Source organism: Corvus hawaiiensis, chromosome 2 (genome assembly GCF_020740725.1).
Source record: "Corvus hawaiiensis isolate bCorHaw1 chromosome 2, bCorHaw1.pri.cur, whole genome shotgun sequence".
Classification (NCBI taxonomy): Eukaryota; Metazoa; Chordata; class Aves; order Passeriformes; family Corvidae; genus Corvus; species Corvus hawaiiensis.
In genome coordinates this window covers 51,587,752-51,612,215 of record NC_063214.1, presented here as the reverse complement: position 1 = coordinate 51,612,215, position 24,464 = coordinate 51,587,752, and the positions used below count along the sequence as shown (strand labels likewise).

At 41.0% G+C, this 24,464-nt stretch overlaps 1 protein-coding gene across 4 annotated transcripts in view; it reads left to right on the top strand.

Annotated features, from left to right (window-relative positions):
* LNX2 (ligand of numb-protein X 2) overlaps positions 1-24,464 on the top strand; it is a 59,606-nt gene that overhangs the window by 24,399 nt on the left and 10,743 nt on the right. For 2 of the 4 annotated variants that reach the window (XM_048294956.1, XM_048294959.1), the window contains exons 2-6: positions 8,400-8,931; positions 16,624-16,862; positions 17,904-18,103; positions 21,694-22,065; positions 23,592-23,738. In XM_048294956.1, coding sequence (XP_048150913.1) covers positions 8,531-8,931; positions 16,624-16,862; positions 17,904-18,103; positions 21,694-22,065; positions 23,592-23,738 — 1,359 coding nt within the window. In that variant the 5' untranslated portion in view covers positions 8,400-8,530. Of the gene's footprint in view, positions 1-488; positions 940-5,313; positions 5,365-8,399; positions 8,932-16,623; positions 16,863-17,903; positions 18,104-21,693; positions 22,066-23,591; positions 23,739-24,464 lie in introns of those variants that run through there. The other 2 variants (XM_048294958.1, XM_048294957.1) reach the window with 2 other exon arrangements.

Genomic DNA, 24,464 nt, shown 5'->3' with positions numbered 1-24,464 from the left:
ACAGATCTTAGAAATGCTTGTTTTCTAAGAGATTGGAGCTTTTTGTTAGCTTAGGAGGTAGCTTCATTTTTTTCATGCTACGTCTAAGCTAAAAAACTGCTTAGTAACAGCATAGTTAACCTTTGAAAATAGCTTTCATCATCACTCAAGTTGTGATTGATGGGGGAAACCAGCTGTAACAAGTTGTGCAAGGTGGCATACGCCTGAAGGAAGATACGGGATGGTGTTTCTCCCTGAAAATAGTTAAGTCCTACAATTTAACTATTCAGAAAGTTCTTTCATCCTTTCCACCCCTCCACCCCCAGCTTCTCTCTGTCATCAAAGCTATTTCGTGATTAATCCCAGTGCTGTCTCCCTGGATTTCCTCCATGCACACCCGTAGGGATGGGGGCTGGTTATAAAGAAGTGCAGAAAAAGGGAACATAGCTCTCCGATTCCTTTATTTTCTTTGAATCACTACTGCTCCTTAAAATCTGAATTAATCAAATCAAATTCTCTCTGTACATATCCAGGAATGAGCTGCGTTTAATCTAGTTAAGTGTATTCTGTTTATCCACAGAAGTCCCCGTTTCAGGGCAAAGTGCGTAGGGGAGGGCTTTCCAGAAGGTTTAGCATCTTGATGGACAGCTTTCTGCTGCCTTCATCTCTCCCAGCAGAAAGGGTGGCACATATGGCAAGGGCTGGTGGACAGATTGCACGGCAGAAAATATCCATGGCAGATAAGCAAATGTTTTACTCTTTCTTGCTTTTCTCCTCTGCTCCATCAGCGAGAAGAAAGCCTCACTGATTGTATCCTTTTCATGGATTTTTGACTGTTGGGGAACTTTTTTCACTTCCACTGGATATAAAAGGCCACCTGTTACAGCAGCAGTAATTAAATACTGCTTTCCTTATTCTTTTGGTGCTAGGAAGGAAATTTGGTTTTGGGTCTCCTGGCGGGTAAGTCTGCATTTCTTCATTTCTATTTAATTTTGTTTCTTTCTATTTACTTTTTCGCTGCTGCAAAAATCCAGAAATGAGTTTAGGAATTTGGAGGTTTCTTGCAGATTTTTTTTAATGCACTTAAACCTAAAAGTTGCAAACCTGCTTGATTGTTGAGAGTCCTTGGAGCATCTTGATTCCCAGGTTCTTGTCCTGTGTTTGGGGGTTCCTGCCATGGGATGATTGCTGACACAGAGCAGGATAAGCTCCCAGAAACAGGCACATCCCTTTCCACTTAACAGAAAATTTAATGTACCTCCAGAAAATTGATCTTCTTGCAAATTGTAAAGGCAGCTCCTACCTCTCTTATGAAACATAATGGCAGAGAAAGGCAAATACTTGAGTAACACTTTGATAGGGTGGGCAGCAATGCCTGGAGAAAAGAGGGTGCAAGTTCAGGTTCTTTAGTGGGGTTTGTGCTTCCTGCAGACCAGGACAGCTGACTGGCCATCCAAACCTGGGTAGCTTTCATCTAGCTTGGCTTATGTGTCCTACTTCCTCCTTTTTCAGCGTTACTCTTGTTCAGTAGGACTATGCAAAATTTAATCTGTAGATGTGTAGATGTATCGTTGTTAAAGATTCATACTTGCCTCCTTTTCTTCTGTTCTGAGATGATTTATCGGATGTAGCTCTGTATTTGCAATAAAGAATGGATATTTCATTGCAGGGACCTCTGTATAGTCACAGTCCTTATCTTTCCTGTCTCATTCGAGACCAATTTGACGAAAGTAAAGCTATTTTAATCTCCTGGTCTCAAAATAGAAGCCATTCCATTTGTGCCATGAAGATGGCTGCAGCAGGATCTTTGTCTGGTAGAGCAAAACCTTCTGCCTGCTTGTTTTATCTCTGGGCACCAAGTCCCTCTTTCCTGTCATCCCCTGATGCTGAGCATTCCTGGGTTTGAGGTGGTGGTTTTGGGAGGTGGGCATCATTCATCATCTCTCCTAAGGATGGTCAGTCTTGTGCTTCCCCTTGGTTTCCCTTTCCCAAGCATCTCTTCGCTTTCTGGTTGCTCAGATCCCCTCGACCTCTGCAGGCAGCTGTGGGGCAGAGAGGGCAGCGCAGACAGCGCTCCTTGGTCCCCCTGCCTGGCAGCGTCTCACACCCCTGTACAGCAGGGACCCTTAATGTGGCGATGGTAATTAAAGCCCATAGCCCCCAGTTGCCACGGAAACGCAGCACTCCACAAATACGAAACACAACTTACAGTCTTGTTAATTTTCCCAAACGCTCCTTATTTGTCAGCTCTAAGCAGGGTTTCATGTTGCATCCTTGAAAAATGCTGTACTGTGAAAATACCCAGCAAGGGAATGCGTGCGCACTTTTTTTTTTTTGAGGAATTTCATATAAAAACCCTCACCCCTGGGGCAGGGAGGGAAAGTTGTCACCTGTGACCTATTGCCTTTGCAGTGGTGATGCCACATCAACACCTGGTGTAGGGCTGACTCCTTGTCTGTGAGGGCATTCTTTTGATGGAACAAAAAGACTAGCAAAGAGGCAAAAAAAAAATCTCTGGAGGAATGGTTTTACTGCAAGCCCAGCATTGCCTGATTGTGGTTCAGTGGAACAAAGTCACCATTCAGGCACAATATTATTTAGTTTGAATGTAAAAATTCCAGTCATTCTGCTGAACAACTTAAAAACATGGAGAAGGTTGCTCATCAGCACAAAAAATAGGTGTATTGGATAACTGGCAGGCAGTGACAGTGGGGCTGCAGCTTTAGCAGAAAGTGTCCCAGGCTAATTGCTGTGCTCTGTCCATCTCTTGTAGATTTTTGACTTGGAGCTGCCAGGTGCCGTGTTTTGACAAAAATTTCATTTGTTTGCATTTTCAAAAGAGGAGGAGTCTAACAGGATTATTGCCTCATAAACTTGGACAAGGATTGGATCGGGATTTGGTGTTTGAAGGCAGTGCAGCCCTTGGATATCAGTATGATTAACATGGATATGTAAAGTCAATACATGTTGGATCACTTGTTTGCTATATGGCTTTAATATTAAAGCAGAGATTGTATCTAATGAGCTAGGTCACACTTATTGGGAGATGGGAAATAACATTTTTCCCCTGTGGTGATGTTTGCTAGCTATTTATTCTCATTATGTTTTTTATTAATTTCTTCTGTCTTTTATTCTTCCACTTAAGCTAGGGTCTGCTTTGAGAACAGTTAGAAGTCATCAGCCTGATTCTGTAATTTTGTGAAGAATACTGGACTGGGAACTAAGAACTAATGTTTAATTAATGTTATGATGTGGTTTTAAGCAATGGTTTTAACCACTGTCTAGTTACCCTTTCCTGGGGCTTATGTCGATCCACTCCTGACTGCTCAGAGAGCCTTTTCACAGCTGTGGCATTTGAATGAAGCAGGGGAATTTGGGAATTACGAGACCCTTCCTAGTTACCTTAGGCAGTCAGGGGCCACGGAGAACAGATTTTGGAAATCCTGTGACCTTTTAAAATTAAGCCAACCTTTCCTGAAATCCAGGGTGACGGCTGTGCTGTTGTTCAGAGTTATTGATTGCTGTGTGTTATGTATTGCCTTGCAAGGTCAAATCTGCCTGCCCAGGACAGGACTGCCTGAATTCAGGGTCACATGAAACCTTCACTGTGGCTGTTACAATTTTTTCCATATGCTCCCTTTCCATACTGGAGAGGGATAAGGAAGGGTTATACTAAGGCATTCCTGTGATGCCAGCAGGCAGCAAAATTTTGGGATCTCATCTCCTCTGGGATGAAGAGGAGAACCAATACCCAGTGGCCTTTAATCAAGGGGAAAATACAAGTGGACAGTTTTTCACTTGCAGCTGCTTTAAACTACACCGTAGAAATTAATCATTGATTCAGTGGTTAGAGAGATCTCTGTGCAAATACATCCCTTCTGGTTAGAGTTTTCAGGTGCAGAAATGAGATTTGCATCCCAGCTGTTTTGGGATACAGGGACAATGGAGTCCTCCAAAGGAACAGGAGTGTCATTCATCTCAGGGTGTTCTTTTGACATTTGCTTTTGGTTGAGAAAATTGTATAGACAGTTGTAAACAAAATAGAAAATTGGGGTATATTAAAGGTAATTTTTAAAGAGATTAGTTAGTAAGATGGATGTTTTGCATAGTTGTTTACTTCTGGGGTATACTTGGGTTTTTTGAACAGTCAGTTAATGGGCTGTAAATCTCTAGGATTTTAATAAGATACTTTAGAAATATGTTGCTTAAATCTCTGCGACTATTAATTGCAAAATACATGTTTCCATTAACTTCAAACTGGAACTAGTGTTAATTATTTGTGACTTATGTAAAGACAACTACAGTTAAAAGGTTAAATTATTGCTACAATTCCAGTTTGCTTGTGGTTTGCTTTTTTTAATTTTAATAGTGCCCATTCAGACAGAAGGAATAAACATTGTGAAATCTGATGTATGTATAAAGACTGACATCTTCTGCTTTTGTAAAAACGTGTCGAGCTTCTCCAGAGAATGTTTGTTGAATCAATAAATCAGAACTAGAGGAGGCCTAAGGATAAGGCTGTCTTTTTCACTATAAAATTTCTCTTGCACACACTCCAGTTAAAAAAATAAAATAAAAATTTGCACAGCTGGATGTCCAGTCTTGTCCAGTTCCCAAGTAGATTGTAATTTAAAACTGAAAGCAGGGCACCACCTGCACTATTTGACTGTTTCAATGAAGTCCTGGGAAAATTACTTTCTAGGGAATTGCATGACTTGAATAACAGGCCTGGCTGCCTCTTTTACCCACTTCATATTTTTTATAATTCTGGTTATTTTTCCTGTTTGCAGCTTTCCTGGGCTGTTATCATCCTGTGGAGCTGGTGATCTGCTGTGATAAGAGATACAGAAAATAATATAAGGGATGCAGAAAGAGGGTCGAAGTAGGGTATTTTAAATGGCAGTGCTCTGGTATTGTGGATTTCAGGGATATAGTACTTTACATCAGGGAAGTGTAGTCCTGGCTAGTCATCCCAGCTGTTGCTCAGACCACAAATTCTGTGTTTGTGAACTTTGTAAATAAATTGATATTTTGCACTGGGAACAGATGGTAAAAAGTCCTTAGATCAATAATGAGTCAGCCACAGCGTATGAACAATAAAACTCCTGGTGAGTGTTTCCTCAGTCATGGAATGGGCTTGCCCCAAGTACAGCACAGCAGTGTGAAAGTAAAGAAATTTTGATTTTTTAAATTTTTTTTTTGGGGGGGTGGGGGTGGTGGTGTCTTTATTTATTTATTTATTTTTGTTGGTTTAGGGTTTTTTGGGTAGTGCCAGTGGGATTTTTTTTTCTTTTGAATCTTCATGCTGTAATCCACAATTCCTTTCTTCCACAGCACTGCTGGCAGAGAGGTGGTGGAAGGGTGGTCACATCCACTGCAGAAGAGGTGGTGGACTTAGTTTATATGGCATTTATTGATGGTTTAAACTACCGGGGCACTGGCAGCACCGAGGCAATGTCGGCTGCCACCAGGAATAGCCTGTCTCTGGCCCAGGGTAGCACCTCTGCAGCAAAGCACAGCCCAGGGCATTTGTCCCTGCACCAGCAGCATTCAGACACTGGGATGGGTCAGCCCTAGGAACAGGTGTGTCTGCTCACCTCCTGCAGTGGTGGGCAATAAAGTGACAAGCTCTTGTGATTTCAGTAAGTAGAGCCTGTCTCTGGGTGTACCCTCTCTAAGAGAGAAGGCTTGTCATTATAACATGGCAGTGAATGCCTGGTTGCTCAGTGACTTCTCTGCTTTTACCTTTTGTTCAAAATTTATAGAGACTTGCTAAAGTTTTTAACACAGAAAAGGATTTAATTACAACCTCCTAAAAGAGAGGTATCTTTGACCATAGCCAGTCATAGAGGTCAAAATACCTCATGGGTATATTTACTGTATGACACTGCCTTGTGCTCTGTCACAGACTGCCATGTGAGTTACATTGACTTCAAAGGATAGAAACACTAGAAGCCTTCAAGGAGGTGAATTTGGGATGCTCACTCTCAGGGGTCCTAACTGGATCTCCAGTACAGCAGTGCACAGAATGGTGCTTGGGTTTTTCCATAGCCTCGCTGATGGTCTTCAGCATCCTCATGGGGGAAGGTCAAGGGGCAAGTACTGATATCCGCACTCATCGTGACCAGCATGAAGCTGAGGCAGGGGAGGTTTAGGTTGGATATCAAGAAAAAGTTTCTCATCTAGAGGGTGGTTGAGCACTAGAATGGTATCCCCAGGGACGTGGTAACAGCACCAAGCCTGACAGAGTTCAAGAAGAGTTTGGACAATGCTCTCAGGCACACAGTGTGATTCTTGGGGTGTTCTGTGCAGGGCCAGGAGTTGGACTCGATGATCCTGATGGGTCCCTTCCAACTCAGAATATTTTATGATTCTGTGTAACAGGACTTGGTCCTTTGTTGGGATTTTGGTTGCTTGGAGAAGGAGGGAGATTCCTGGTCATAGTCAGTAGTAGCAACAGGTCTACAGTTTGGACAGCACACTCGTATAGTGGTTTTTGCTGCCTGTTCTGCGTGTCACTTTGCTCTGCAGGGCCTGTTGGTGTTGCAGGTACCCCCGAGCACAATACAACTCACGCCATATATTCCTCCCCTGGTGCCTTGAGTGACAAAATAATTTGGTAAAGTCATAAATCAGTGCTGTGTTTTTTCTAGAACATTTATCTGGTTTATTTTGCATTACATAAAGACCAGCCATTAGGTGGGTCTCATCCCTTCTGCATTAATCCAGCAGCATGAATGCAGAGCGAGAGAGCTGTGGTTTGAGCACGAGGGCCCCGTGCGCTGCTTTCCTTATCTGCTCTCCAGTCTTTGAGCTCTTACATGATATGTTTAAGACTGGTTTTTTGACTAATCTCTTTTGGGGTCTCATTTTGCATTCTTAGTCTCCAGCAACAAAGAACTGCTATGTTCTTCCCTTGTGAAATCCTTTCCAGAAGGTGCACATTATCTACTACGAGACAGGGCAATGATGAGCATCAATTTCCATGGCAGAATAGGAGCCTGGATTACAAATTACTATTTAATCCTTTTTGCGTCAAAGGATATAATAATCCTTGTAAAATGTGCTCTAAGTCTTGTGCTTGGCTGTGTGAGGTTAAGGGGCAAAAATCAAAATAGGGAATCTCATAGAATGTAAGACGGGGAAATGTATGTGTTCCACATGAATTTCAGAATATGTTTAGAACTGCATTTCAACAGCCAGAATAAAGATGATGGGCTGATACCTAGACTACTAGTTTTCATTTCTCTGTATGCTTGCTACTACTCTGCTAGAAAACAGTAGGTCTGTCATGAGTGTTGCTTGCTGAATTGCAATAAAGAATTTAGGCACAAAGTAAGCATTGCTCTGATTTGATTTTTTTTTTCCTTCCCTCGCAAGTGAGAACGCTTACCAAAACTAACAAAGATGGAGGTGTCTTAAGACTGTGAGGAAATTTGTTTTATTTTTTAAATCATGAGGCTGTGTGTGTCAGGCAATGTGATTCTGTAAGGGAGAGAAGGGTAAATAAGGCTGGGAGGGATAAGGATTTAGTGTTTGAAATTGCAGACTGATGGCTGCACAACTTCCTGCCCAAGCAGCTATTTTAAGAGGGGCAAAGTTTAATAACATAAAAAGTTTAGAAAATAAATCCCATGGTGACAGACCTACAGTCTTTTCTTGCCACACTGAGTATGCTGTAACTTTGTTAGGTAAAAAGCAAAACAAGGAAGTTGTTTGAAATCCGTAGTTTCATATTGCTAGTTTATTCCATATTTTTACTACTGGCCTCTGTACTAAATCAGATGGGGCGTACTGGATAGAATCCTTCTTACTGTGTAGCAGTAAGAAGGATTACTTAGTCCTTCTTACTATGTAGCAATCCACAGAGAAAACCTAGAAGTAAGTGATGATATATCTGCAATATTACTAATGGAAGGAACCAGGGTAAGCCGTTTGCTGTTATTTTCAATGCAGTGTATTTAGAACTTTGCTAATAATCTAATATTCTGTATAGTCAAAATCCTAAAAATAGAGTAGAACCAGATTAAAATTGTTATCTCATATTAAAGAACACATTTAATTATTTGATCATATAACCATCATTCCACGATAAGGTATTTTTGTGCCAGCTGCTAATTGCATGCTTCTAAGTGTGACAATGCATAATGTGGTGTCCTTGCTGTCACAAAATGGTCATCTTGCAGGTGAAGACTGTGCACTGCAGCAGCCCTTATGAAGCCGTAAAATGTTTGTGTTGTAAAAGGATTCGTATTTGTGGATTTTTTATTGTTCTTTTCTATGACAAATTCACAGAAAACAGGAATATTCCCCGATCTATCTAGCTGTTGTATTTTGGTAAACCCAGAAGTCAAATGTTTTGAAGAGAACTTCCATATTTCCTGTAAAATGAATAATTTCTATTTCTTTATTTGTTGTAGAAAATGACACTTGACTGAAGAGCATATATAAGTCACCCTGGAAGAAGTTGCTTCGCTGTGAGCTTTACATGAGTATCCCCATCCTATGAGAAGGAAGAGGAGAAGGATCCGTCAGCCTTCTTAGCTGTAAAATGGGGACTACAGGTGATGACATGGCTGCAGTGGAGCAGAATGCCTCCTTGAACCCTCTGTGCTTTGAGTGTGGCCAGCAGCACTGGACAAGGGAGAACCATCTCTACAACTACCAGAACGAAGTGGATGATGACTTGGTCTGCCACATTTGCCTTCAGCCCTTGTTGCAGCCATTGGACACTCCCTGTGGACACACTTTCTGCTACAAGTGCCTAAGGAACTTTCTGCAGGAGAAGGATTTCTGCCCATTGGATCGAAAAAGACTCCATTTTAAACTCTGCAAAAAATCCAGCATCCTTGTTCATAAACTGTTAGACAAGCTCTTTGTTTTGTGCCCCTTCTCTTCTGTGTGTCAGGAAGTGATGCAGCGATGTGACCTAGCGGCACATCTTAAAAACAGGTGAGTGCTGCAGGTGCTTGCATTGCATTTTCCCTACACCCTTGTTTGTGGCCAGTTTGTGTACCAGTAGAAATTGGGGGCAGGAGAGGGGGAGAGAGTTGGTGGTGGCTTTTAAATTCACGGCAAAAGACCGTAGGAAATGGTCAGTCTGTAACTGCGCACAGGCAATGCACTGGATTACCCTTTTTTTGTACATCACACCAGAAAATAGTGAAGAATGCTTGGTGATAGCCATAGGGAGAATGACGTAGATCATTAGAGGTCTGAAGAAAATGATTTATCAAGAAAAATAAAATACAATGGCAGTTGATTAGGGGGAAAAAAGCTGGGGGGGGGGGGAATTAAGAGATGTGCAGACTCTGTCTGCAAAGAGGAGAGAAATGGTGCAATAGGAGCAAGAATATTAAGTTCAGATTTTAGGAAAAAAAGCTTTACAATGGTTGGGCACCAGCATAGATTGGTTAGGTGGTAGTTGTCCATTCCCCATTTTTAGAAGTGTTTATGAACACGTTAAACAAATTTTCATCAGGAATAGTTACATCAGAATTGGTTCTGAGGTAGGCAGATGGACATGGTATCTCTCAGGACTGGTGGGCCTTCTCTGCCTGCCTTTAGTCCAGTCCAGTGACACTGGTGACCACCCAGACAGAAGGGTTCATTTGAGAGGTGCACAGACCTTCTCCATGGACTCCTTTCCAGGTCTTGGTCTTTGTCCATTTGGATACTCTTGGAGACCATCTTCAGGTGAACAATGATGTTGCAGAGGACATTGGGAGCATGTGCGTGGTGTGGGTGTGCGTGCAGGCAAGTGCTCTGCAGAGAAGGGGAAAAGGACAGATACCATCTGCCTTGGAAACTGTTCGTTTGCGTTCATACTTCCAGTGTGCCCTCTTCCTTTTTCCACACATCCTGAGCATTCTGGGGATTCAGAGCTTGGGAGGACTCTGGGCATGCAGAACATGCAGCAGCCCTGTGGACTGTGGTGAGCCTGGATCTGCCTGGGTATTTTTCATTGTTGTAGTATGGTGTCCATGTCAGGGAGGTACAGGGACTAATGAGGAGCCTTTCTCTCTAGATTTTTATCTTCTTTAAATTCTCCATGTGGTTTCCGTGTTAGCTTAAGCACTTGCTTGTTTCCTTGTGGCAAGTTTCTGATCTAAATGATGACTTGGGGGTCATGAGGAGGCCTAACTATTTCATGATTTATAATCCTGGTATTAAACGGATTCAATTTTAATAAAAAGCAAAATGCTAGCAAGACTGCTGCTAAATATTTGATTCGTCTTCTGGTTTCTCACGGTCATATCCCTCACCTCTTCAGTCCTTTTTCCTTGGCTGACATCTTCTTGAATGATATTAGGGCTGTTTACAACAGGATCATGTAGTTTATTTGTACATAGAACACTATGTATGCCCTCTTTAAGTATATGTGAAATATCCATTTACTTAATGCACAGGGTTATTATGGAATCCAAGTGAGCTGAGTCACAGGCTTTTCCTGTTTGTCAACTGGAAAAAAGCTTTCCGTTGCAGAAGGCTGCTCATTTTCAATTCCTTCTGTTGTCTTGGTTATCTTGGCTGATACACGTTTTGAGTATATGGTGATTTACAGTTTCCAATTAAGTTTATTTGCAAACATCTGAACACCTCTAAATTGTCATTGCTGACATAAATGATGGCAGTAACTGCGTAGTTTGAATTTAATTCTATATGGATTAGTGAATCCAGTAAAATTCTACTGCTGATCATTACATTTAGGAAAGAAATACAAAATTCAGTATTATTGTAATTGTCAGCATTGATTAATATAAACCAGTCTCAACACGCCTTTACATGAGCTGGTTTCTGTTTCTGAGAAAAGCAGTATGGCTGGTTAATTTTCACTGTCTAAAAACCTTCACACTGGGGTTTTCCAGTGTTTTTTTAATTGTCTCCATTTGAACATAAAAGATGGAAGAAAATGTCATTGTATCCACCAGGTGCCTCAGACTGTAAGGTTACCGCAAGATGCTCCCACAAGGAGATGAGAGGCATCAGACACAAACCTGATTACTTCACAGTCACTAATTGCACTCCATGATACCTTGTTGCACAAAGAAAATACTCTTGATTTCTTAAACTCTTGAGTTTCATTACATTCACTTGCAAACTTGGTTTTTAAAGTTAAACACAATGCATGTAATACGATTTAAAGGAAAGAACCATATGAGTAATGTACTGTTTTTCAGTCACTTGGTATAGAAAATGTGTTAATGTTTGGTAAAGTAAGTGCCAGTTTCATTCCCTGTAATCGTTCAAGGCCAAGACTGGGTGTGGATCTCAGTGCCATGATCTAGTTCACATAGTGGTGGTGTTCAGTCATGGGTTGGACTCAATGGTCTCAAAGGTTTTTTCCAACCTAGTTAATGCTGTGATTCTGTGATTTCTAAATATCAAAGGTAAATTTATGAGAAGAAAATCCAACAAAAAGTTACTGAGATTTTCTGTGTACAATTTTAATTTGGTTAAATTCTTACGGGTTTTTCAGAACTGAAAAAAGTCCATTGTACAAAAACATATTGTGACATTCATACAACTTTATAATGAGAGGGTCAGGTATTGTGTTTATGGCTTTTGAGTTGGGCTTTAGCTTTCACCTCCTGTATTTCCCTATGGTAGCTTAAGTTATCATTTTGGATGGAGACATTTTTCTGACTGGGCAACATTGCAGATAATTTTATGTCAAGTTAAGTTTGAACTTTATATAGGATTGCCTTTTTTGGAATTGAAGAAACAATTGGGCTATTCATTGTGTGTCACTCAGCATGCTTAATATATGGATTTAGAGTAACAAAAGCCATGGGAAAACAAATTGTAAAGGTACACAATTTTATCATATAAAATCATGGCAATCCCAGTTATTTTGGTGTTTATGACAGTGTTGGTGAGTCCTGTTCTTCCCACCCTCTCCCATGTTAGCTGCAAGCACTGTCCCTGCCTGGCACTTCAAACACCAGAAGTGAAGAGGATCTATGGGATTTAACCCTCTTTTGAGTAAGTGGATAGGCAACAGATTCATAGTTTTTCCATGCCCTATGGGTTCTATCCATTGCTTGAAAGGTAAACAATCTGTGGTTGTTCTCTGCTCTGAAGCGTGTTGACAACATTGTAAGCTGCTCTTGGGTGGGAGAGAGAAGTATGCACCAAAACCACTCTTTTTTTATTTCCTTAGTCTTCTCTGACTCCTAAACCTAGGTAACTCCTGGTGCCTCATTTCCCCCATTTTCTTCTCTTTTTCCCTTCTTTTTTTCCCTGTCAAAAAAAACTCCCCAGACACTTAACTTTCCAAAGCAGCATCAGGTTTTACTTTGAATTGCAGCTGTAAATCTTGCCAGAATTACTGCTTAAGGTCGTTTTGCTGGCAAAGTTTTATGAGCAATAGCAAAGGCACTTGGGTTGCTTCTTTGCAGTCTTTGCTTAAATACAGCTCCTGCTTGGAAAATGATTTAGTGCAACTGGTCTGAGGTTATTTAGTGTGTTTGCTTTTATCAAACCACTAGACTGGGCAGAAGCTGATGGCGTAGGTTACAATGAATTCTTTCTTTTCAGTAGTCAGTGAGCAAATGTGTTTTTCAAGCTCCTACTGTTATTCCACAGAAATACCCTGTAAACTACATCTTAATTTTGTATGAAAGCTCTTTTTATCAGCAAAGAGGGATTGCCGCTAGTGTTCCAAGAAGTCAGCTTTTAAATGAGAAATCCAGCAGACTTGGCAGTAAAAAAAACCCAACAAAAACCCACCAAACAAAAAGAGCCATTTTTCTTCTCTGTCTGATATGAATTAAGAAAAATTGAAGGTAAAAGCTATACTTTGTCACCATCCAGAACTGAGCAGAAGCTGGTGCTAAAGAGGGTAGAGGAAGAAGTGAAATATAAGCTGAAGCTAATTTTACATCCCTAGAATAACTGCCCTTCAATCTTCCCATTAAATAATATCACTCAGTTGCTTTAGCATAGAATAGTTTGAGTTGGAATCTTTCTCTTGAGCGTCTTGTTTCATGAAAGAAATTAAGGAATTTCTAAATATTCTTAAAACAGTCCTGCCTTTGTTCTTGCTCCTAGACAAGGTATTCTGGCCTTGTAGGTAGATTCAAGATGCCATTTCTATAAGTTTGAATTCAACCCTTATTTATGCAATTTGTTTTATGAGAATGTTTTCATGAGTAAAGGAATCCAACCTTCAAAGCTTGTTTTCATCATGAGATGCCCATCTGTGTACATAACTTGTTACAAGATTAGTCCAAAATGCTTTTTATCCCAGATATTTGGTATTAGTGAAAGTGTGCACCTCTGGAGATTTATTGGCACTTTGTAACTGTTAGAACTGCTGTATGGTTTTGCTGTTTGTGAATAATACATTCTTACTGCCAGTAAAAATCTTTTTATGTTGCAAGTGAAAAGGAAAAATCTCCGTTTAGATCTGCTTGAATACCAGTACAGGGCTTGGCTGCTTGGTAGGCAGCATGCTGTGTTTAAAGACCTAGAAACTGGCATCCCATGAATTAATGTCTCCACTAGACAACTACTTTTTTGGCAATGCAGTTGCACTATACTAGACTGAAATTCAGAGTCTATTGCAATTACTGGTTAATTTGGGGTAGAATCTGTGGGGTTTTCCCCTTTTTTGCCTCATACAGTGCTGCGCAAAAGGGATTCCGCTGAACTGAGTAGGTGTGCTCAGGAGGCTGTTTACATTTCTTGACGCTAGCTTTTGAAATGCTAATTAAACATCATTGGCAAAAATAAACCTCAAATCTATTTATATTTTGTGTGATGACTTTCATCAGCTGGCAGGTAATGATGGGAGAATGTGCTCTGTGTAGGAGGGTGGAGGAGGACCTGGCTGTGGTTTAGGAGGCTTTGACAGAAATAGGACACTTCCAGGGATGAGTTTCATGCTGTCCTGGTTTGACACAGCTCAAAAAAACCCAAAACTCCAAGGTGTGCTTTGCCACCTCGAGCAGGTCTTTTGAGCTCCTCAGGCCTTGTGAGATGGCTGAGTCAGAGTCAACAACAGCACAGTGGTTTGGTAGGTGGTACCTAAGGAAGTATCTTGCTCTCGGAAGTAGTCCAGTAAGGCTGGACTCTGATGTCAGGCTCAGTGGGATTGAAGCGTGGTTCTCTGACAGTGTTGGTTTCTGTTCATTTGCCTCCTTGCTGAAGGAGCACCACTTTTATAGCACAGCAGTTCAGGGACAGCAAGGACACACGGCTTGGGGTGGTTTTGTCCTAAATTCTTGTGAATCAGTGTGTGAGAGCATGTCTGTCAGAGCTCCCAGCAGACAAAAGGTTTTCTCTGCAAGAGCATTTACCCCTTGCTGTGTTGCTGCCGAAGTGAGTGATGTTGGAGACTGTTCCTTTATTTTATTTTCTTTCCCTGTTGACCGTGTGAAGATTTGAGGGAGCATGTGGCTAACCCGTCAAGTTAAAGTATGTTAGAAATACTGAGGGAAGTGATAGCGTCCTTATTTTTCTTGGTCTTTTGGGACTTTTATGTTGAGGTTTGCATTGTGAAATGGTCGGTGATAGAAATTTCCTGGTGATTTTCACCTGTAATTGTGTGCCTCTATCACCAGACAGATATATTGGCCAATCAGTCCCACTGTGCCAGTGGTTTTCTGTAGTAAATACTGTCTGGGCAGAGCCAAAAGATAGGGTTGTGTTCCATCATTAAAATAATAGAAACATTTTCACAAAGCAAAACCTGTCAAATAATTTTCATCTTTCATGCTTACACTTTCTTAGCTTTGAAGAACCAAATGACCAGCAGTTGCTTTGGGAAAAGCCCCAAGGAATTATTTCTGAAATGCATCATGTCATAATGTGAACTGTCTCTAATGTATGGTTTTTTGCATATTTCAGAGCATATTTGATTACCTTTTTTCTTTTCTTCGAAACATGGAGAAGGCAAAGCTCCAGGGAGGCCTTATAGCACCTTTCAGTATCTAAAACGGATGTAAGAGGGCTGGAGAGGGATTTTTTGTAAGGGCATGTAGTGATAGGTCAAGGGGAATGGCTTTAAACTGAAAAAGGGTAGATTTAGGTTAAATAATAGGATGAAATTCTGTTCTGTGAGAGTGGTGAGGCACTGGAAGAAGTTTCCCAGAAATCTGCGGCTGCCCCATTGCTGAAAGTGTTCAAGGACAGGCAGGATGGGGCCCAACCACAACCATTTCTATCGTTCTATGTATATCAAAAAAAAAAAAATAGGTATCATGTATTTACAACATGGCTGGGGGTCACAAAAGCTTTATCAACATTCTTTGGATCTGAAAACTTTGTTAGCAGGTTATCTTCAAAATCCCTGCTGAAACAGTCTAACCATATAATTACCAAATCCCTTTTACAGAATGTCAGAACAGAGTCATGATTCTCAAAACATTCTGGTTTAACAAGTTAGGATGTCATTAGGCTTCTGCTGTCTTTTACTCTGTTGACACATTTCTTCTCTTGCAAAAATAAATAATTTCTTCTTTTGTTATAACAATCTGCCAAATTCTCAAACACTGAGTCCTTTCAAGAATGTGATTCCTTTTTTTCTGGCACTGCTACAGTATGAGTGTTTTTTAGGTGGTCAGCACCTTCAGAAGCAGGAACTTTAAGGGCATCGAATACTGTAAGACGTGATTTATCAGACACTGGCAGAACTGTCACAGAGGCATATGTAAGATTGATGTCCACATCTAATTATGTACCTGTAAGTGCAAAATGATTCGATAAATGAAGACTTTCCATGAATTTGCAACATTGTGGCCCTTTTATGCAATAAACTATTGGAGGCTTTTAAACATAACCCAAAAAAAAAAAAATACTGCATTAAGAGTAATGGAAACTCAAAAAACTGAGTTCGTAGTGAGAAGCATCAAATGCTGAGGGAGCATTGCTGCATGAGGGAAACAAAAAATTGCACCTCCTATGTGAAGTCAGAAATTAAAAACAGGAGACAGGAGGGAGATGTAAACGCCTTCTACTGGTCCAAGAGGAGATGATGAACAGAGCTGTTACTTTTGCTAAACCTTTCATACAGATTCCTAGACAAGCATAATTTTCTTTCAGTATTTCAACGCTTAGATTGCAATATAGGTAAAATTTTCATCTCTTTAATCCCTTGAATGAGCCCAGGAAAATATGATGCTTACTTCTTCTGGCTTACTAAGGTGAAAGGAGATGGCTTCAGTGGGTCTCCAGTTGTGTCTTGGAACAGGGCTTCTCTTCTGTGGATTTTTTTTGACCATCCTGTTTAATCTTTCCAGCAAGGTTATCTTCCAGAAATTGAAATGTACAGAATCCACCTTCTAGTGGAAGGTGTCCCTGTCCATGGCAGAGGGCTTGAACTAGATGATCTTGAAGGCCCTTTCCAACCCAAACCATTCTATGATAACAGAGTAAGTCCACATTCAGAAGGTGTTATAGCACATTGAGTTCATGGCCAAAAGAGTACCTCGTAGAAGTTTTGTGAGGAAAGCAGTAATGGGGTTTTGTCCACTAAAACATATTTTGGCCTTAAAATTCAGTGTGTTTAATATTTTTTTAAGGCTGTGTTTAAAGCTGTGGCTTTGAAGAAGAATAATTTAATTTGATGAAGTACTTGGGCATTTTGTGCTACAAATAGGGCTGCAGACTTGAACCATGATACAAATGTTGTCTTCACAGGTGTCCTGGGGCTTCCCATCGGAGGGTTGCTCTGGAGAGAAGGAAAACGAGCAAGCTGCAAGCAGAAGCAGAGGGCGAGAGTGGTCTCGGCGGGCTGGAGCAGCCCAGCAGTTTATCTCTGGACGCTGATCAGGGAATAGTGCCAGCTGAGCAGAGCTTTACCTCACCCGCCCTTCCCGTGTGGACAGATGAGCCCGGCATCGACAATCCGCCTTTTGAAGAGAACACAGTAGCAGACAGTATGTCATCACTTATCTTCTCAAGTCTCTTTTATCAGATGTGGAAACATTTGTGGTGTCAGAGCTTGTCTCTTACCAACTGTGAATGTGCACCTTCGGCTCTTTTCTTTTGCAATTTCTGGAGAAATATTAGTGGGTTTCGATTATGTGCAAGTTTACAACTGAGATAAAGTCACAGGAAGGAAGAAAATATCTGAGTGTGTGCCAGCTACTGTGGTGCTATATCATTTATTGTGTCACGATGCAGTAGTTCTTGTTAATCTGCTAGTGGAACTGGCCTCACAAGTGAGATAGAAGGAGTGTAACCTTTGTAAAATTACAAAAGTTGTTTTCTAAGATGAGATTTGTTTTTCCCTCTTCACCCTTTCCCCCCAACTGGATCAACAGCCTTCCCACAGATGGAGCGCTGTCCTGCTCGAGAAAATAGGCAGCTGAGTTACTCCTGCATCCAGCTGCACCAAATGAGCAGTAACACCTTTAGCATCTGGGATTTTTGAGAGGAAGTGCTGAGCCTTACCACAGAGGAAAATGATCCTGTCCCCTTTCCTCTATATTTGCCATCCTTTAGCATTCTCCTTTTCCCTTTTTAGTCGTATCCATGTTTGCTTCAGAAATGGGCTCCTTCAGTTAACCCGGTAACTCAACAGCAGCTCCTAATGCAATTGCAAGACAAAGAGGTTATCGTGGAGTAACCCCTAAAATACATTTTTATCCTCATCACCAAATGCAAATCCCCAGGTGACCCAATGAAGTATATGAAATTTATTATAAAGGATGGGATCCAAAGGGTTCAGAATATCCTATTCCAATCCAAATGACCCCATTTCAGGAAGCATGGATGCTGCTAAGTCATTAGAGAGCTGTTTCTAACAAGCATGGGGTTTCAACAAGTAGTGGAACGGACTCATTTGCACTGGTTTAGCTTTTTGTTAAACTGCTGCTTTGTGACCTGTCTACATTATCTTTTGGTGATTTATTTTATTGAAAGCGAATGAGGTAGAAAAGATATTAATTGTCTTTCTTTTTAAAAATAATTGGCAGCAAATCAACAGCCACCTACCTTGCCTGAAGGAGAGATCACTACTATTGAAATTCATCGGTCCAATCCTTATATTGAATTAGGAATTAGCATAGTGGGTGGCAATGAAACACCTTTGATCAACATTGTCATTCAAGAGGTTTATCGAGATGGGATCATTGCCAGAGATGGAAGACTTCTTGCTGGAGACCAAATACTTCAAGTATGGAACCTAATTACGTATTCTGTCTGCTTGCTTTCTATTCACTCCTTGCAGAATTGTTGTTAAAATGAGATGGAAGATTTTCCTTGTCAGACTATGTTGTGTCAATGTTAGCTTTGCAATTATCAGTTGGAAAGCAAATTAATATTCAGAGCAGAGCCTGTTGTTCTAGCACTTTTGGCTATCATGCTTTATGTTGTTTGTCGGACCAGTCTCTGGCATTATCTTTCCTCCCTAACATCTGTTGTCAACGTTTAAAATACAAGTTTATTTTTCTGTTTTTAAATGTTGTGGGACTTGGTCCTTATTTCAACTTTATGCATTCATTCCAAAGGAGCCCAAGGTTATTTCTGGCTAGCAAGTTGGCGTAACGTGTCCTATGTAAAAAGCAATTTGTAGATTGTAAGGCTGGCTTCATCTAAACTGTTATTTTAATCTGGCTTCACTCTTGCCTTCCAAAAGCCGAGGCAGTTGACCGGCATCTTTCAGTATGTATAAAAGACTCAGTGATAGCCTTCAATGGAATGATTTAAAGCCAGGTGCTGTAAGTGTTTAAAGAAAAAAAATAAACAAAATGTAAGTTGGTTTTGATTGATTGTGTATTTTTGTTTTGGTTTTAAGTAATTAGCCACAGGCAGTAGAAAAAGATAAAATTCTATTAATTTTGAAGTTTAAATTTTTATATTTGGGGAAGGGGTTGTTTATAGGACACTTCAGAATGACAGTAACTGCGTGCTGCATAAACAGAACAGTCATCCAGCTTCTATTTTTAATCATTCCACCTGAAACAAATATATTATTGTCAATTCAAAATTACTTCAGTAAGAATGTTTGCTTTTGATCTGGCAGCCTAAGATCAGTCCAAATGTAGTTGTAAGCCTTCTTCATTTCACTGTTTTGAAATCAAGCCGATAGAAGTAGCTTAAATACAGTAGTTATCCTTGGAAGGAAATCAGTTTGCACTTCAGAAAATAAAGTCTCTTTTGAGAAATGTGCCTTTTTCCTCTCTTGGAGTGTAAGCATAGTGGCTGGCCAAGAAAACAACCCAAGAGGTTTCCAAGATGTTGCCTTTTCAACAAGTAATTGCAGACACTGATTGAATGCTGCCTCATTTACTTTTATACTAAGGGCTCTACTTGTTTGACAGAATAGGGAGCTTGAGTTCCAGTGAAGCTTTGGAAATTCCTGCTGTTTGGGCAGGTGTCAGTTACAGTTTCCAAAGCCATAAATGGCAGTGAATTGACTGTAAATAGGAATTTACGAACTGCAGTGAGTCTTCCCTATCAACATCCTGGCAGTGGGGCTGTCAGATGCTAAGTGGATGTCCACGAGAGTCGTCCTCTCATGCCAAGGGAGAGGTACAGAGGGCAAAACGTAAATTTTTAGGGGAGCTAGAATAGCTTTATTTCTTTGAATTTACCTGTGCAGGTGCTGAGCTGTTGTATTAAAATGATCAGGTTCAATCTCTGCCATCTGTAATTAGGTGCACTTAGGTGCAGCTCAGCATGCACACTTCGGTTGGATATTTCTGAAAATGTTTTCCAGGGCTTTTATGAGCTGTAAAGGTCTAAAAGAAAGAGCCAGAAAGGACTGTGAGATGAAACTCAGCATTTTCTTGCCCAGTCAGACAAGAAGTATTACCCTTTTAAGAGCTGTGGGAACAGCATTTAGTAACAGCTACATAAAAGCTTGTGTTGTCTGCAAGGTACAGATAGGTGCCTAACATTTTCCAAGTGCTCTACAAATTGTCGCTTTTTTGTGCTGGACTGTGACTGTAATTCATGTGAAGCATGTCCTAATGAGAATCTCTTTCCCCAAGAAGTGATAAGGCTGTTGTATTCTGAAATTTTAAACTGCCTTTTAGAAAGAAGAATTACATTTTATTGCATATATTCTTCTTTGCCCTTTGAGTGCTCCTATATTTTATGTATTTACTTCAGCTAACTACAGTTAAAAATAAAAATGGATTTAATTTAAGGGTTTTGCTGGATGAGCCCTAGTGGTTTTTGCAGGAGGCAGCTCTAAATGTTATTTCTCCTAGTTATGCCTCTTTTCCCTCTGCCCAAGGTTTACAACCTGTCTCAGGGCAGTAGCAGAGCAGGACACCACCGTGGTTCTGTCTGAGCTCATGGTGCTGCTGGCAGCTATGGCTTTGTGCTGGGTTTTGGGCTGGAGGTGGCTCAGGGAGAGGGCAGTACCCCTTTACCATTTGGAAACCACCGCAGCCAAATGGTTTGGCACAGACTTCTGGGAGCCCCTGAGCTCAGATGTGTGATGTAAATGTGGCAGCTGTTGTACATTACTTCGTATATTTAAAAAATTTTAATATTGCTATTAGATGGTGAGAAGCTGCATGCTTGTTTTTACTTAGGTTGCAATGGGGAGTATTGAAAGGCTTAGGTAAGGCACATCAATCAGTATAGACCATTTGGTGTTAGTTTCTATCTGCTGAAATTGGGGGGCAGGGGTTCCTCCACCAAGGCTCAATAATACGTGCTAAGGATGAAATTCTAGTGTTGACTTTAAACCGTTTTTTACAAAACAAGGCAAACACAGCTTTTGTGCTGAATTTTTTTCATGTTCGTCTTTTCTGCCAAATCTCATTGCACTGTCAGTTCTTATTTTTACAGTGCAGGACATGACTGAAGGTTACTGATCTTTGTATCAGTGGGCCATACAACAAACACAATTCTTAGTTGTAGGTAGAGAAAGTTAAATCTGTTTTTCATTTACAGCTGGATTTTGTGTGATACAGGTTATAAGTCTGAAACTCTGACCTAGTTGAAGTCTGTGGAAAATCTAAGTTCATGTTAAGACTTGAGAATTAGTACAACTACCTTTTTTCTACTGTCTTAATGAAGCAATTTCATTATTCTGGATTTCAATTTTTTTAAATGTTTTTTTCACAAAATGCAAGTATGGCGTATTGTAACACACAAGCTTTCTTCAGAGATTTGGATGCATTCTTTTTATAGCTATTATGTTGCAGTTTTAAGTGATGCTGGGCTTGGCACTGAAAGTACGTGCCATGTTCTTCTCCTGGGGAGCAAACAGTGTAAAGATCTAAGGAAGACAAGTATAGGAGACCAAGAGGACAGATGGCAGAGGGTGTTAACTTTTGAGGACATGTTGTCACCTTTGTGGGAAAAGGCCTAAAACAGTGCTAGGGGAAGCTTAGGTTGGATATTAGGAAAAATTTCTTCGCAAAAGGGGTGTTAAGCACTGGAACTGGCTGCCCAGGGAAGTGGTGCAGTCACCATCCCTGGAGCTGTTTAGACATGTAGGTGTGGAACTTGGAGACATGGTTTAGTGGTGGAGTTGGCAGTGCTGGGTTAACATGTGGACTTGATGATGTTGAGGATCTTTTCCAACCTAAAAATAAAAATGTGTAGACTGAGCATCCAATGTGAGTTTGCAGGAGAGAATGGAAGGACAAGAGAGGAAGCCTAGTAGGGTCAGACATGTAGGTTGCTCCAAGGCTGGTTTTGCAGTGAGTGCATTTACTTTGGAAAGGGCTTATTTCCATAACCAGGAACAACTAAACATACGAAAACATCACTGTGACCTTTTTTTGCTGCTGTTGTTTGCAGGTCAATAGCTTTGACATAAGCAACGTGTCCCACAACCACGCTCGAGCCGTGCTGTCGCAGCCGTGCTCGGTGCTGCACCTGACGGTGCTGCGGGAGCGGCGGTTCGGCAGCCGCACGCACACCCACGCGGACGCGCCGGGCTCTGGCCGGGACGACAGCTTCCAGGTGACCCTACACAAGCGCGACTCGAGCGAGCAGCTCGGCATCAAGCTGGTGCGCAGAACAGATGAGCCAGGAGTTTTCATCCTCGACCTTTTGGAAGGGGGCTTGGCTGCTCAGGACGGCAGGCTCTGCAGTAATGACCGCGTGCTGGCCATTAATGGACACGACTTGAAGCACGGCACACCGGAGCTTGCTGCTCAGGTTATACAGGTAATTTGCTTTCCCTGCCTGAGCCCTTAGCTCAGCTTTATTTCTTGGGCAAAGCCTGGGCTGGAGTCTGTTCCCAGGCAGAGCAGCTTGTGCGAGGCCTAAAAGCCTGTGTCAATGTAATTTACAGTGATTTATGTTCTGAAAATAATAGTGAAGAACAGGATCTGCTTTGGCACCTACCAGATGAACTTCACCCCCTCAGAAGTGAAAAATGCATTAGTCTTCCCTGGAATGCAGCCTGAAGATTAGAAGACAGCTCATGTGAGCAAGGAGAGTAGCCTATTGTAGCCTATTGCTTAGCAGGGAAGAAAAAAAAAACCAGGATTATTATTATTATTCTGTTTATGTATGTATTGTATTTTAGTCTCTCAGTAAGCTCTATAGAAGTGGGCTTTGGTTTTTATTGATTTGCCTGTGCATGGGATTGAGTTAAAACAAGAAAGTAATTTGTCAGACCTTAGAGTCAATAGGTAGCAGCTGATAAGTCAAATATAGGTTTTCCATGAGTTCTGCATGTTACAGCTCATTTTCTGAGTGTTCAAAAAAGGGCTGTTTCCAATGTCTGGCTGTGTTCCGGACACGAATATTACCCAAAGCTTGATGCAGTGTGACATATAACCCTTCTGTGTCCCCACAGGAAAACATTTACTCCATGCCTTTCTTCCAGTCTGTAAGGAAACAGATGCAGCACTGCTACTTCCTGCTGATGGGATGTTGGTGAAAATGGCTCTGTTTTTAGGAAAGTTGGAATATACCAGTAGTACGTTCCTGCAGTCTGGTCATCCTTGCTTAAAGCACCACATAGAGAACTCTGATACAAATGAGTAATAAATACTTGTTCCAGGAGTCATTTCAAGAGTTTTCCTTGCAGTGAAATTAAAATAACAACGATCTTGGGAATTGTAATTTTAGTTTCCCAATTTTTGTAAACAGTGATCAGAATTTCGTATCGCATAACTTTTACCTTTTAAGGTGTGGCTTTGCAGCAATAAAAAGAATTGATGTTTTATTTAACATCTGGTAACTCCAGACTGGAGCCTCCCAGGATTCCCCAAAATCCAGAGTATGATGGTATGCTCATGTGTATCATTGTTCTTGCAAGTGTCTTTGGGAAGTACCAGATGCGGTCAGAGCTTTTGATCAAAATCTGCAGATCTTGGGGCTATCACATAGGCATTTCTTCCATTTATTGCTGTGTGTTGCTGAAGTTCAGAGGCTGCAAATCGAATGGGGTGAATTTTAATATTTGAAGCTTTGTAACACAAAGTGAGAAATGGTCCTTTTGACAAAGGATTTTCAGCTGATGTAAAGATGACATCAGAGGAGAAGGAAGAGTGTTAATTTCCCTTCCATTCCAGGGGGAATTGCAAAAAGAAGCAAGTAAGAGACTGTGCAGTCTATAAAGGAACTGGAAAACAAAGTCTTCTGTTGTCTGGTTTTGCATTCTGTCATATGTTTTCCTCCCTTTCTAACAATCAGTATCCTATCAAACTTGATGACGTTTGATGACCTAATGTACTCAACAGGCTAGTGGGGAGAGAGTGAACTTGATCATCTCTAGACCCCTGAAGTCACAGACAGTCAGTATTATCCGAGACACCGGGACTCACAGCAGCAGCTCACACCAACACCAGTCCCAGCAGCTGTTTCACAGCAGACCTAACTCACATAAGGTTGGTGCTTCTCCTTCTGAAAGGAATAAATACTCATTTACTCATGTGGTGGTGTGTGTAGCAAGGCAAAGCTAGAAGAAAGGATTATGTCTTCTTTTTAATCTAATTAATAAAACAATGGTGATGACTTCCAAGTACTCAAGTGCTGCATCATGTCTGGAGTAGGAACAAAAGATACGAAACAGGTTCTCAGTATGTTTTTTGATTTGCTGACTACAGTGAAAGAAGCAAGTTCTGTGGGCTCATACAGCTGTAGTTAGACCTTGTCTAAGACAGTGGCTGGTGTTACTCCTTCATGGAAGGGCTGTCATTCAAGAATGTTACGGTTTTTGTTGCTGCTGTGCTGGCTGCAACCAGGAAGGAGCCCACCATCCAGCATATGAAGAGCATGTTGGAGGGATGTGTCATCTCCTTCATGAGTCCACCGTCCTGGCTACAAGACTGATGAGTACTGCAGGGTCTCAAGCAGGGAGAGAAAGGCAAAATGAAGAGACTTTCATGAAGCTAGTGTCAAATTATTTGGAAGAGCTGCAGAAATAGAGCCTGTGCCTGAGATGTTCTTGTAATTAGAAAAAATACAACTTCTCACTCTTAAGAAGTTGACTTTGTGAAATAATTGTTATGTTGACCATGTCAACAAATCCACCTTTGCTCCTGTCCACTCTATTTGCTTTACTATTTATTGTCGTACTTCTGTTAGGATAATTTACGTGCATTAGTAGTATT